This window comes from Oryx dammah, unplaced genomic scaffold, assembly GCF_014754425.2.
Source record: "Oryx dammah isolate SB20612 unplaced genomic scaffold, SCBI_Odam_1.1 HiC_scaffold_17, whole genome shotgun sequence".
Classification (NCBI taxonomy): Eukaryota; Metazoa; Chordata; class Mammalia; order Artiodactyla; family Bovidae; genus Oryx; species Oryx dammah.
The window spans coordinates 49,564,505-49,578,430 of NW_024070201.1; the positions used below are offsets into that span (position 1 = coordinate 49,564,505).

The 13,926-nt window shown below is 46.7% G+C and overlaps 1 protein-coding gene across 5 annotated transcripts in view; it reads left to right on the plus strand.

Moving 5' to 3' along the window:
* Nucleotides 1–5,410: 5,410 nt before the first annotated feature.
* LOC120876731 (folate receptor alpha) overlaps nt 5,411–13,926 on the plus strand; it is a 42,062-nt gene continuing 33,546 nt past the window's right edge. The window contains exons 1-5 of one of the 5 annotated variants that reach the window (XM_040258757.1): nt 5,411–5,492; nt 6,520–6,696; nt 9,763–9,951; nt 10,152–10,287; nt 10,425–10,895. In XM_040258757.1, coding sequence (XP_040114691.1) covers nt 6,532–6,696; nt 9,763–9,951; nt 10,152–10,287; nt 10,425–10,711 — 777 coding nt within the window. In that variant the 5' untranslated portion in view covers nt 5,411–5,492; nt 6,520–6,531 and the 3' untranslated portion in view covers nt 10,712–10,895. Of the gene's footprint in view, nt 5,493–6,331; nt 6,443–6,519; nt 6,697–9,762; nt 9,952–10,151; nt 10,288–10,424; nt 10,904–13,926 lie in introns of those variants that run through there. The other 4 variants (XM_040258755.1, XM_040258756.1, XM_040258758.1 and 1 more) reach the window with 4 other exon arrangements.

The window sequence follows — 13,926 nt, forward strand, 5'->3', positions numbered from 1 at the left end:
ACGACTGAGTGACTGAACTGAACTGAGCAGAGCTAAAAAAATAATTGTACAGTCAAAGAGATTTTTGGAGAGAGACGCTCAGACTTTCCTGGCTGTGCAGTTGTTAAGATTCCAAACTTCTACTGCAGGGGGCCCAGGTTCAATCCCAGGACAGGGAACTAAGATCTCACATACCATGCTGGCTGGACCAAAAAAAAAAAAAGACAGAGGTATAGAAAGAGAGGCTCTAAAGATCATTATAAAAAGCAAACATAGTGTTACAGTGAAAACACATGGGCTTTGCAATTAAACCCACTTGAGTTGAATCTTGACTCCTCTACTTTCAAGCTTTTGGAGATTCAGCTAATTCCAGAGCCTCGGTTTCCTCATCCTTATGTTGGGAATAATGTCAGCTTTGCAGGGTGATGTGAAGATTACAAGACACAACTGTGTAAGTAAAGCATTCATTATTTTAATTGGTATAGAGTAGTTCTCAGTATATGACTACTAGTGTGGTTATGTACACTAATGTTTGTTGTTGTTCAGCAGCTAAGTTGTATCCGACTCTTGCAACCCTGTGAACTACAGTATGCCAGGCTTCCCTGTCCTTCGCTAGCTCCCAGAGTTTGCACAAACTCATTGCCATTGAATCGGTGATGCCATCCAACCATCTCATCCTCTGTCATCCCCTTCTTTTGCCTTCAGCCTTTCCCAGCATCAAGGTCTTTTCCAATGAGTCTGCTCTTTGCATCAGGTGGTCAAACTATTGGAGCTTCAGCAACAATCCTTCCAATGAATGTTCAGGGTTGATTTCTTTTAGGATTGACTGGTTTGATCTCCTTGCAGCCCAAGGGACTCTTGAGAGTCTTCTCCAGCACCACAGTTTGAAAGCATCAGTTCTTCAGCACTCAGTCTTCTTTATGGTCCAACTTTCACATCTATACATGACTACTGGAAAATCCATAGCTTTGACGAGATGGACCTTTGTTGGCAAAGTGATGTCTCTGCTTTTTAATACGCTTTCTAGGTTTGCCATCCCTGGGTTGGGAAGATCCCTGGAGAAGGAAATGGCTACCCAATCTAATATTCTTGCCTGGGGAATCCCATGGACAGAGGAACCTGGTGGGCTACAGTCCATGGGGTCATAAAAAGTAGGACAAGACTGAATGACTAACACCACATTAGGTTTGCCATAGCTTTTCTTCCAAGGAGCAAGCATCTTTTAATTGCATGGCTGCAGTCACCGTCCTTAGTGATTTTGGCTGCTGCTGCTGCCAAACTCTGTGCCCGACTCTGTGCGACCCCAGAGACAGCAGCCCACCAGGCTCCCCCGTCCCTGGGATTCTCCTGGCAAGAACACTGTAGTGGGTTGCCATTTCCTTCTCCAATGCATGAAAGTGAAAAGTGAAAGTGAAGTTGCTCAGTTGTGTCCGACTCTTAGCAACCCCATGGACTGCGGCCTACCAGGCTCTTCCGTCCATGGGATGTTCCAGGCAAGAGTACTGGAGTGGGGTGCCATTGCCTTCTCCAAGTGATTTTGGAGCCCAAGAAAAAAAAATCTGTCATATATGTCACTGTTTTCACTTTTTTTCCCTTCTATTTGCCATGAAGAGATGGGACTAGATGCCGTGATCTTCATTTTTTAATGTTGAATTTCCAGCCAACTTTTTCACTCTCCTCTTTCACCCTCATCAGGAGGCTCTTTAGTTCCTCTTTGCTGTCTGCCATTAGAGTAGTATCATCTGCATATCTGAGGTTGCTGATATTTCTCCTGGCAATCTTGATTCCAGCTTGGGATTTATCCAGTCCAGCATTTGCATGATGTACTCTGCATAGAAATTAAATAAACAGGGTGACAACATACAGCCTTGACATTCTCCTTTCCCAATTTTGAACCAGTCTGTTGTTTCAGGTCTGATTCTAACTGTTGCTTCTAGACCTTCACACAGGTTTCTCACAGGAGACAGGTAATTAGTAGGCTACAAATAACACTTTCAAACTACTCCTAAGAGAAGGAAGACAGATAGATATACACATCTCTATTTAGAAAGTGAAGATGCAAATAGCAGGAACACATTGAAGATCCCAGGCCGGTACAATAGAAGGAGGGAAGGACACACTGACTATGGTCCAGCACTCAGCAAAGATGGAGCCCTAGGCTGGTGGATGGGGCAAGGTTGAGCACCTCACAGGCAGACACTGACCTTGTCACCTCAGACTTATCTGCAGCAGGACCATGTATTGAAAACAGACTGAAACTACAGACTCTGCCCCCTATCCTCCCTTGAGAGGCATTCTACTGGCTGAGTGATGATAGGATTTGAAGGTTTTCCCAAAATTATAATGGGAAAATATCAATATATATTACTTTAAAAAAAAGAGCAGTGCCATTTAGCAATTTTACTGTCTACAACAACATTTGAGAAATAAAGACTGAGGATCATGCACTTTTAACTTGCAAAAATGAACTTTTCCTTCTTTTCTTTTTGTTATAATGATTAATGAAAGGAATTTTTTTTTTTTTTTTTTTTTTGCCACAGAGGGCATTTGAGTTAATTTCAGACTGTACAAGGCACAGGAAAGTAATAATGTGACAATAATATTCTAGTGTGTAAGTGTGGATGGCTTGGTTTCATGAGGTTTTTGTTCTTTTGTTAAAAGCTGAAGGGAATGGCAACCCATTCCAGTATTCTTGCCTGAAGAATGCCATGGACAGAGGAACCTAGTGGGCTACTGTCCATGGGGTCACAGAGAGTCAGATATGACTGAGCAACTAATACATATAGTGAAAATATCTAAAAATGGAAAACATACTATCATTTGTGCATAAAAATGGAATATATGTGGCATAAATGCAAAGAATTTCTCTGGCATTATACCCAAGGAACTAGGATGCTTGGTAGTCTCATGTTTATATTTTTGTAAATATATGTATGGTATCCAAAACTGATATAAATAAGTATATATCTATAAATAAACTTTATACATTTATTTACATTTATATTTTATTTATATATATTTTATACCTATATTTTAAATTTATATATATTTTATATATAAGTATACATAAATACATGTATATTTCAAAAAGGTATATGTATATTCACATGGTTCAAAAATCAAAACAGCACAGAAAGTTTCATAGAGGAAAGATTCTAAGCCAACCCCTAAGCCAAAGCCCTCCCCCAAAGCAACCACTTAAAATATTTTTTGTAGCATTCCAGAATTCTCTTTCCCTCTTTCCCTTCCTTCTTTCTTTTTCTCTTTCTGCGCACCCCCCCACCCCCCCGACCCCCCCCCCCCACCCCCCCGACCCCCCCCCCCACCCCGCCTGTTCCCTCCTTTCCTTCCTTTCTTTCTTACTTCACTTTTTGCTTTGGCTATGCTGCAAGGTTTTGCAAGATCACCAGGGAATTCCCTCCAGAATTTGCAAACACAAATATTCTCTCTCCACCTTTTTTTACACAAAAGATGCATGTTGCCCTTCTGAACCTTCTTCTTAAGAAATTGAAGTATTTTTGATATGCAATATTATATATTACGGGTATACAGTATGGTGATTTATAATTTTTAAAAGTTATACGCCATTTATTGGAGGAGGAAATGGCAACCCACTCCAGTGTTCTTGCCTGGAGAATCCTGTGGACAGCGGAGCCTGGCAGGCCGTGGTCCATGGGGTCACAGAGTGTCGGACACAACTGAAGCAACCAAGCACACACACAAGCAAGCACGCACGCCATTTATAGCTATTATAAAATAGTGCTAATATTTCCTATGCTTTACAATACATCCTCAAAGCTTATTTTATACATCATAACTTGTACCTCTTAGTCCTCTACCCCAATATTGTTCCTTCTCCCTTCTCTCTCTCCATTGATTAACACTAACATTTGCTCCCTATATCTGTGAGTCTATTTCTTTTTTGTTATATTCACTAGTTTGTTGTACTTTTAATTTTTTAACATTTTTTTGGTTGTGCCCTGAGGCATGTGGGATATGGGGCCTTAGTTCCCTGACCAGGGAGGGATCCGGAGCCCCCTGCATTGGAAGGCAGAGTCTTAACCACTGACTGGTGGGGAAGTCCACATGTGTCTCTCTCTATTAATTTTTTAAAGCATTTTAAAAATATTTATTTGGCTGCACTCAGAATCTTTAGGCATGTGAATGCTCCAGTTGCAGCATGTGGGATCCAGCTCTCGGAGATCAAACCCATGCTCCACCCCAACTCCTATACGGGGAACGCAGAGTCCCAGCCATTGGACCACCAGGGAAGTCCCTGCCGGTATCTTTTGAATTAGTGTTTTTGTTTTCTTGGGTATACATCCAGTAGTGGAATTTCTGAGTCATATGATAGTTCTATTTTTAGTTTTTTGAGAATCTTCCATGCTGTTTTCCACAGTGGTTGCACCAATTTACGTTCCTACCAGCAATGTACGCAAGTTCGCTTTTCTCCACATCCTTGCCCACGTTTGTTATTTGTGTTCTTTCTGATAATAGCCATTCTGATGTATATTTCAGGGGAGAGGTGAGAGCTCATTGTGGTTTTGATTTGCATTTTCCTGATGATTAGTGATGTTGAGCATCATGTGCCTGTTGGCCATCTGTAAGTTTTCTTTAAAAAAATAACTACTGTGGTCTTGCCCATTAAAAAAATTTTTTTTTTATTTTTGCTGTCCAGTTGTAGGAGCTGTTTATATATTTTTAGATATTAAACGCTTATCAGTTATATCATTCACAAATATTTCCTCTCTTTCAGTAGGTTGGGTTTTGTTTCTTTCTTTGTTTCGGCTGCACTGCATAGCTTGCAGGATCTTAGTTCCCTGACCAGGGGTCGAACCCATGCCCTCTGTAATGGAAGCATGGAGTCCTAAACACTGGACAGCCAGGGAATTCCCTCAGTAGATTGTCTTTTCATTTCGTTGATGGTTTCCTTTGCTGTGCAAACACGTTTAAATTTAATTAGGTCTGATTTATTTTTGCTTTTATTTCTTTTGCTTTAGGAGATAGAGCCAAAAACATATTGCTGTGATTTATGTCAAAGAGTGCTAAACCTACATTTTCTTCTAGGAGTTTTATGGTTTCCAGTCTACTTTTAGGTCCTTAATCCATTTTCAGTTTCTTTTTATATATGGTGTTAGAGAATGTTCTAGTTTCATTCCTCTACATGTAGGTGTCCAGTTTTCCCAGCACCACTTATTAAGAGACTGTCTCTTCTCCATTGTATACTCCTGACTCCTTTGTTGTAGTTTAATTGACCATAAGTGTATACACCTTTCTTTTGTCACTTAACAACGTACTTGGAAAGTTTTCCATATTCATACGTCAAGAGTTCTCTCAATCTTTTTCAACAGGTTAAATCCCACTGGGTGTGTATACCATAATTTAACTGGCTCTGAACTGAAAGACAATTGAGCTGTTTCCTAGACAAAGCCTCTAGACTTCACTGACTGAGCAGTTGACCAAGCAGTCAGCACAGACTTATAAAAGAGAGGGGAGACACTCTCCTATCCCAGGTAGGCTGAGGGCAGAGGTAAGAGCAGAACAGGGAGGAAAAGTAGGGGTGGGAGGTAGGAAGTGAGAGGCAAGGTGGGGGCTCCCCTGGTGTCCTGGGAGGGCTTTTCCTCTGGTGCCTCCACCACCCGCTGCTCTGGCTCAGATTCTCCTCCACATTCTCCTTACTTCTTGGCCTTCCCCAAGGTCTAGTCCTGACTCTGCCCAGGGAACTTCCCAAGACCTCTCAGTGGGGGTTGCAGAGGGTTGTTGAGGTGTAAGGACCTGAGGTTTAGCTCTCACTAGGGCTTCCTTGGTAGCTCAATTGGTAAAGAATCTGCCTGCCATGCAGGAGACCCTGGTTCAATCCTTGGGTCAGGAAGATTTCCTGGAGAAGGATTAGGCAACCCACTCCAGTATTCTTGCCTGGAGAATCCCCATGGACAGAGGAGACTGAGGGGCTACAGTCCATGGGGTTACAAAGAATTAGTTGACTGAGCAACTAAGCGCAGCACAGCACAGCTTTCCATATAGCCTTCCTGCTACTCCCAGCTCCCTTGGCACAGGCTCCAGAACCTTAAGCAAGAACTGAATGGCTCAATGGCCTTCATCTGGCCACTGGTCAGCTTCCCTGTTTACTCCGCGGGCAATCTCTTGGCTCCTAAACTTAGGTTGCTTTGGGCTAGGATGAGCTGAGGAAGCAGAAGCAGAGGCTGGCTGGTGCCCCTCCTCTCACTCAACAACCCCATCAGCAGATTATGTCCCATGGTTCCTCTTATGCAGGACCCTCTGATTGTGGGTGAAATACTGTCTGGCAAAACCGGAAGGGGATGTCTAGAGAGGGGTGGTGGCTCCCTCCACGTCACAAAGCTAGTGTTGAAATGTCCTCAGGTGGGGGTGGATTCCTACCAGTTGGTCCAGACCTCTACAGGCCCTTCATCGCTCAGCTCATCGGTGAAGTGGGGTAAGCCAGGTGAGGAGGCCAGAAGATCTGGGTTTGGGAGGGAGACAAGAAATCTGACCAAGAGTCTGATGGTAGCTTCCCGGCAGGAGTGAGTGGTCATGGCCTGGCAGATGACACAGTTGCTGCTTCTGGCTTTGGTGGCTGCTGCATGGGGTGCCCAAGTCCCCGGAACTCCACGCCCCAGGACAGATCTGCTCAACGTCTGCATGGATGCCAAGCACCACAAGGCAGAACCGGGCCCAGAGGACAGTCTACACGAACAGGTGAGGATGGGGTGGGGTCTGGGGTAGGGGAGAGGGAAGACCCCAAAAAAGGGAGAAGTTAGGGTGGTGGGAAGATCAGCTTTGGAGTGATGGAGGCAGGAGGGTGGCAGGGAGGTGATCCTGGTGGACCTCTCTTAGGTCACTACAACACTGGGAGGACTGTTTATCTAGCGCCCTCTATGGGTCAAGTGTTTTCCGCACACCTTGTCTGTGAATACCTATTTGGTATGTGGTAGGTTGTCTCTTCCCTGGTGGCTCAGACGGTAAAGGGTCTGTCTACAATGAGGGAGACCTGGGTTCGATCCCTGGGTCAGGAAGATCCCGTGGAGAAGGAAATGGCAATCCACTCCAGTACTATTGCCTGGAAAATCCCATGGACAGAGGAGCCAGGTAGGCTACAGTCCATGGGGTCGCAAAGAGTCGGACACGACTGAGCAACTTCACTTTCACTTTCAGGTGGTCCCTATTGGAGAAGGAAATGGCAACCTACTCCAGTGTTCTTGCCTGGAGAATCCCAGGGACAGGGGAGCCTGGTGGGCTGCCGTCTATGGGGTCGCACAGAGTCAGACACGACTGAAGCGACTTAGCAGCAGTAGCAGCTGGTCTCTATTTACACAAATGAGGAAATAGGCTCAGAAAAGGCACAGGTAGACATGGGAACTAAGAATCCAGCCGGGAGAGGGACTGGTGGTAACTTTTCCAACCTTCACTATGTGCCAGCCCATGGAGCTCAAAGTCAAGATAGGAGAGACAGATCCCTCATGGTCACCATGTAACAAAGAACTACAAATAGGCCAGGTCCTCACCTCCATTAGGTCCTGACGAGAAAGTGGCAAATCAGATATGCCGGGAAGACTTCCAAGTAAAGAGGCCATTGGCTTGGCCTTGGAGGTTGAGTAAGAGTTTTCCAGGAAGACAAAGCAGGAAGAGGTAGCCTAGCAGAGGACGGCATGTACACAGGTTGCAGGGTGACAGCATGAGTGGCGCCAAGTCCAGTGTGGCCAGAGCCAAGACACTGCGCCCGCAGAGAATGGGAGGTGAAGCTGGTCTCAAGGGAAGACCCCTAAAGCAGCTCAGGGACTCTGAGCTTGAAGTGGAACTCCAGGCTCATGAGAAATGCTGGTATCTTATTCCCTCTGGTCTCTCCCTTGGCTCCCGACAAGCTTCACACAGCTGGGAGGCTGCAGTGTCCCCAGGGAAAGGCTGGCATGGACTGTCTCCAGGGTCTTCAAGTGAAGAGAGGGAAGTTCAGCAGCCCATGACTTCTGAGTCATTTCCAACAGTTCATTTGCTAGTAAAATACCCATAACATAAAATTTGCCATTTAAGCATTTCTAAGCACGCAATGCTGTGGCATCAGGTAGATTCACATGCAAATATCACCACCATCCACCTCCAGAACGTTTTCATCTTCCAAAACTGAAAGTCCATATGCACCACGGCATTTTTAGAATTTTTTAAGTTTTAAAGGGACTTTAAAGAACCTTTAGTAGCACTTCCTCTTTGCCAAGAAATGGTGCGCAGATGTTTGAGGAAGACAGGTGATTGAAATTCAGAGGGATGTAGGCTATATGGGAGTGGCTGGTTTTCTGGAGCCTCTCCAAAAGGGGCCAGGAAGTGTTTTTCATTACATGTATTAATCCTTTCAGAGGAGGAAACCACTGACCCTGGCTGGCAGGTCAGGGATGCAGTGGATGGGGTCTTGCAAGTTGACCAGGAGTTGGGCATCTGAGGAACGGTATGCACAAAAAGCTAGGGAAGCCTGGAAGCAGGCTCTGCGGCAGCAGCTCCGGGCATGGGCTGGGTTATTGGAGAGGGATCAGTTTGGCTCCGCTGTCAAGGACTTTCTTTAGTTTCTCCTGAGTGTCCGGACCTATCACAGCTCCCCCCTCCTTGAGCCTGCGTGCTAGAGTTCATCTCAGACATTTCAAGCAATTTGGCTCATGAACACTCAGCTCCTGACTCCCAGCCTACGGCAATTCCTAAAGGGAAAACACAATCACTTCTACCATCTTGTGCACGTGTGCTAAGTCGCTTCAGTCATGTCCAACTCTGTGCAACCCACTGAACTGTAGCCCACCAGGCTCCTGTGTCCGTGGGACTCTCCAGGCAAGAATATTGGAGAGGGTTGCTATGCCCTCCTCCAGGGGATCTTCCCAACTCAGAGACTGAACCTGTGTCTCTTACATCTCCTGCATTGGAGGGGGGTTCTTTCCCACTAGCACCACTTGGGAAGCCCCTTCTACCTTCTTACCTGCCTTGAATTTACCTCTCCAGGATTGCCTCCCACATTTAGTCCCATGGCCCATGGCCGGGCCATGTGTGGGTCACTGCTACTCTGCGCCCCTCTTCTTTCAAGACCTACCAGGAGTCCCCTCACCTAGGCTTCCAGACCCTGAAAGAGCCAGACCAGCCTCCTTTCCTCCACCCCCCCACCACAACCTGAGTCCTGGATTCCCCCTGTCCTCTCTGTCCTGAGTTAAAACCTTAACCTTACCATCCACAAAGGGTGCAGCTTCCTTAAACTCTGTAAAACAGGATTAATGGTCTTTCGACTGGGACCATTATCTTCAGTAAGAGAAAATAAAGTGGAAGAATCTCAGGGGCTTTGCATCTGCTATTTTCTGTGGCCCCAATGTTCTCTGTATCCCCCTCCCTGCCTTTCACTAAAACCATAAGCTCAAGGAGGGCAGAGATTTGATCTGTTTTGTTCATTACAGTATACTCAGCAGCCAGCACTGTGCCTGCACTCAGTTAATACCAGCTTGGTGCAAAATGAATAATATAAATAACCCAGATAACGTGCAACAACTTTGTAAACAGTTTAGAGATGTACAAATAATAATGTCCGCCCAGATGATGATTCCCCAGATCTCCCACGTCCCCTGTGTTAGAAGGTCAGTATTATTACTGCCTCTACCCCAAAATGAGGGCTCTCAAGTTCAGGCTTAGGGACAGCCTCCCCAGCAAGTGATCCTCTGGATGATCTACCCCAGGCAGAGGAGCCAGAATATGGAGATGGCCACGGTGGCTCAAGGACTTAGCCCCATGTCTTCCCCTCCACAGTGCAGCCCCTGGAGGAAGAACGCCTGCTGCTCTGTCAACACCAGCATAGAAGCCCATAAGGACATTTCCTACCTGTACAGATTCAACTGGGACCATTGTGGCAAGATGGAGCCTGCTTGCAAGCGCCACTTTATTCAGGACACCTGTCTCTACGAGTGCTCACCTAATCTGGGGCCCTGGATCCGGGAGGTATGGGCACCAGCCCCACAGACAGGAGCTTCAGCAGAGGGCAAAGTCCACTGGTCACTTGCAGGGAGGGTGTGGTTCATGAATTCTGGTCTGAGGGTGATAGAGGCATCGCCCCCACCTCCCCAGCCCTGGACTCCATCAAGGCTATAGCAGCTGAGATCCCTGACAGACTGGCTCCCTCCCTCCCCTGACCCCTCCAGGTTAACCAGAAATGGCGCAAAGAGCGGGTCCTGGGTGTGCCCCTGTGCAAAGAGGACTGTCAGATCTGGTGGGAAGACTGCCGCACCTCCTACACTTGCAAGAGCAACTGGCACAAGGGCTGGAACTGGTCCGCAGGTGAGGACTGGGGGGTGTAGGGAGAGGGAGGGGCAGGTGTGGGTGTGGAAGTGTTTACGGAGATTTGCGGTTGTGGGGCTGGTGGAGCAAGAGGTGGTTCTGGAGCCAGTGGCTACAGGCTTCCATCCTCCCCACAGGGTACAACCAGTGCCCGGTGAAAGCTGCCTGCCACCGCTTCGACTTCTACTTCCCCACGCCTGCTGCTCTGTGCAATGAAATCTGGAGTCACTCCTACAAGGTCAGCAACTATGGCCGGGGCAGTGGCCGCTGCATCCAAATGTGGTTCGACCCCTTCCAGGGCAACCCCAATGAGGAGGTGGCGAGATTTTATGCTGAGAACCCCACTTCTGGGTCCACACCCGAGGGGATTGGACCCCTCCTGCTCAACTTGACCCAGATGCTGCCACTCTGGCTCCTTAACTAAGCTGTTCCCACTGCTGACACCTGGACACCTTCCTTGCCTGCACCCAACCTGGGTGATTATCTCAGTTCAACCCAGCTCCACTCTCTCAGATGAGGAGGACTCATAATACCTTGGTCATTGTATCCTGATCCAAAATCCTATGGGGATCCTCTGAGAGCTTATTCTAATAAATATATCCATGTGTGTACTGTATTCTATAAATAATTTGGGGATGAGTGGGTTGGGAGGTGGTAGGCATCCCTTATTGCTCCATCCTTCCTGTTGAGAGGTCCAAAAAGGGACTGGGCTAGCTTGAAGTCCATCAGCAAGCAGAGGGTGGAAGTTGATCCTTAGCCTGGGGCTCTTACTTCTGCACCGGCCTTCCCCTGAGTGCCCCCTCCTATACCACAAGAGAACAAGAGAATTGGTGGAGGAAAGCTGGGGAGAGACTGGCAGATGAGTTATTGGCTCCTGAAGTTTCTTTCCCTTTCCTTCCCTTACTAGATGTGGGCTGGGAAGGAGATATTGGTGGGCAGACCCTCATGAGGAAAGCTTGCATTGTCTCCTTTTTTTTTAAATGATAATTCTACAGTGAATAACAATATACATAGTAGAATGCTATACTGTTGGATTCCAGAAGAGGGATTGCCGGGTCAAGGGGCATTTGGATTTATAATTTTGATAGTTATAATTCTACAGGGGTTGTATCAATGTGGCCCCCACCAGCAATGCATGAGTGCCTTATTTCCCCATCATGTGGTCAACACAGTAGAGAGTCAAACTTTAAACGTTCTACTAAGCTGATTTTCTTCTAAACTGATAGGTGGAATAAAGGGCATCTCAGTAGAGTTCTTCACTGGCCATGTTTCTTACCACAAGAACAAGTTTTCTGAGATCTTCCCATATTCATCTGCAGAGACTAGTTCATTCTTTTTCATTGCTGGGCAATATTCCATTCTATGTATTGATCACACTTAATTCATTCACTTACTGCTGGACATTTGAGGGAGGGAGGTTCGTTCTTTGATGGCCTTGACATCTTTGAAAGACACAGGCCAGTTATTTTGTAGAATAACTCTCAGTTTGGGTTCATCTGACTGAGGTTCTGCATTTTGGACACGAATATCCTGAAAGCAATTCTGTGTGCTCTTGCTGCGTCATGGTGGCAGGGGGGCATAGGTGTCAGGTTGGCCCATTCCTGAGGATGTTAACTGATCTTTTGGTTAGGATTGGGTCTGCCAGGTTTCTCCGTTACTTTTTCCCCTTTTGTAATTAATAAGTATGTTGTAGGTAGATATTTTGAGGATGGCAAATATCCTATTCATCATCAAACTTTCACCCTGGAGTTTTACTATATGATGGACGCTTTTTAAAAAATGAAAACAAATACTGAAAAAATGTTTTATTTTTGTGACACCCCCTCTCCAACCCTTTAAATGCTTTCCCATGGTATCTGCTGGAAAAACCAAACTTCTTCAGTGGCCCAGAAGTCCCCTCCTCTCTGGGTTCCTAGAATGTTCTTGTATATTCTGCAGGCTGACTCCCTGTGTTCAGGGAGCTTCCTAGAATGTTTTTATACTCTGTAGGCTGACTTCTTGTAGCCACTTAGATTTCATCCTATAATTAATTCCTCAAAAAGAGTCAGACACGACTTAGCACAACAAAATGACTTCTGACAACCCAACCAAAAGAACTTACTTCTCACCTGGGTACTTTCTCATCACATCACTGGTCCTCTTGTATAGATATCAATTCACTGTCTTATTGTCTGACTTTCCCTACAAAACATACACACCTGAAAGCAAAGGCCAGGTCTGTGTCATTTGGGGTCAGATCCCCTGGCCCTGGGTCAGTGCCTAGCACAGAGGAGGTGCTTAGGAAGTGAAGGAATCCACACACTCAGTCTGTCGGTCAACAGACGCCTTCTGGCTGTGTCAGCCGACAGGTAGGCAACTGAGTACCTCGTACTCTCTGGTGGGGGCAGACAGACAGACGTGATAACTGACAACTCTTAGCACACTGAGCTGAGGGTTTGCTCCAGGGGAGCAGAGTGTGGTGCAGTTCTGTGGAAGCCCAGAAAGGCGAGGGGAGGTTTCCAGAGAGAGCGTAGTGTTGACCAAGCAGATTAGGCAGGAGGAATGACATTTCATGGAGAAGGTTCAAGAAGTACAAAGGCTTGGAGGTGACAGACGCGCAAGGAGGATTTCTAGGTGGCTAAGATAGAGGTTAAGAGGACAAGGGCAGGAAATGAGGCCAGAGAGGAAACACTGGATCTGCAGTCCTCAGATTCTGATGCCCTCTCAGTGCTCTCCTTTCTTCATGAAAGAAACCAGGCTTGGAATCAGACTCAGTTCTGAATCCTAGCCCCTCTTTTCTGCCTGGGAATTATATTTTTCTCAACTATGAGGATGGGTGGTAAGCAATTGCATATGCTGCTGGCTCGCACTCGGGAAAAGCTCCAGCTTCTCCCATCCCCACTCCCTGCATCCCAGAGCCCCTACCCATGCAGGGCCAAAGACCTTCCTGTTATCTTTGTCTGGTCACAGAGTAGCCTTCAGTTTGGTGTCCACAAGGATGCTGATGGCTAACTTGGCTGGTATTAAGCTTCTAATCCAGGCGGATACTCTCAGGATCGGCTTCACAGTGGCTGTTTGACTGTGTCCCTGCCTGTTGGCCAGGTGGTCTGAGCACTGGGGCCTCAGATTCAGAGCCCAACATGAGGTTCAGGAAGGGCAGGGACTCCTCATGGGTTAGGACTCATGGGTCCAGCTCACCTCCCACTTGCCAGTCTTTTCTTCTGAACCCCTGAGGTCTCAGGGGCCAAACGTCACTCCTCAGTGGATGGACTATGAGTTCAGTTCAGTTCAGTCCAGTCGCTCAGTCGTGTCCGACTCTTTGCGACCCCATGAATCGCAGCATCCCAGGCCTCCCTGTCCATCACCAACTCCTGGAGTTTACCCAAACTCATGTCCATTGAGTCAGTGATGCCATCCAGCCATCTCATCCTCTGTCATCCCCTTCTCCTCCTGCCCCCAGTCCTTTCCAGAATTAGGATCTTTTCCAATGAGTCAACTCTTTACATGAGGTGGCCAAAGTACTGGAGTTTCAGCTTCAACATCAGTCTTTCCAATGAACACCCAGGGCTGATCTCCTTTAGAATGGACTGGTTGGATCTCCTTGCAGTCCAAGGGACTCTCAAGAGTCTTCTCCAACACCACAGCTCAAAAGCATCTATA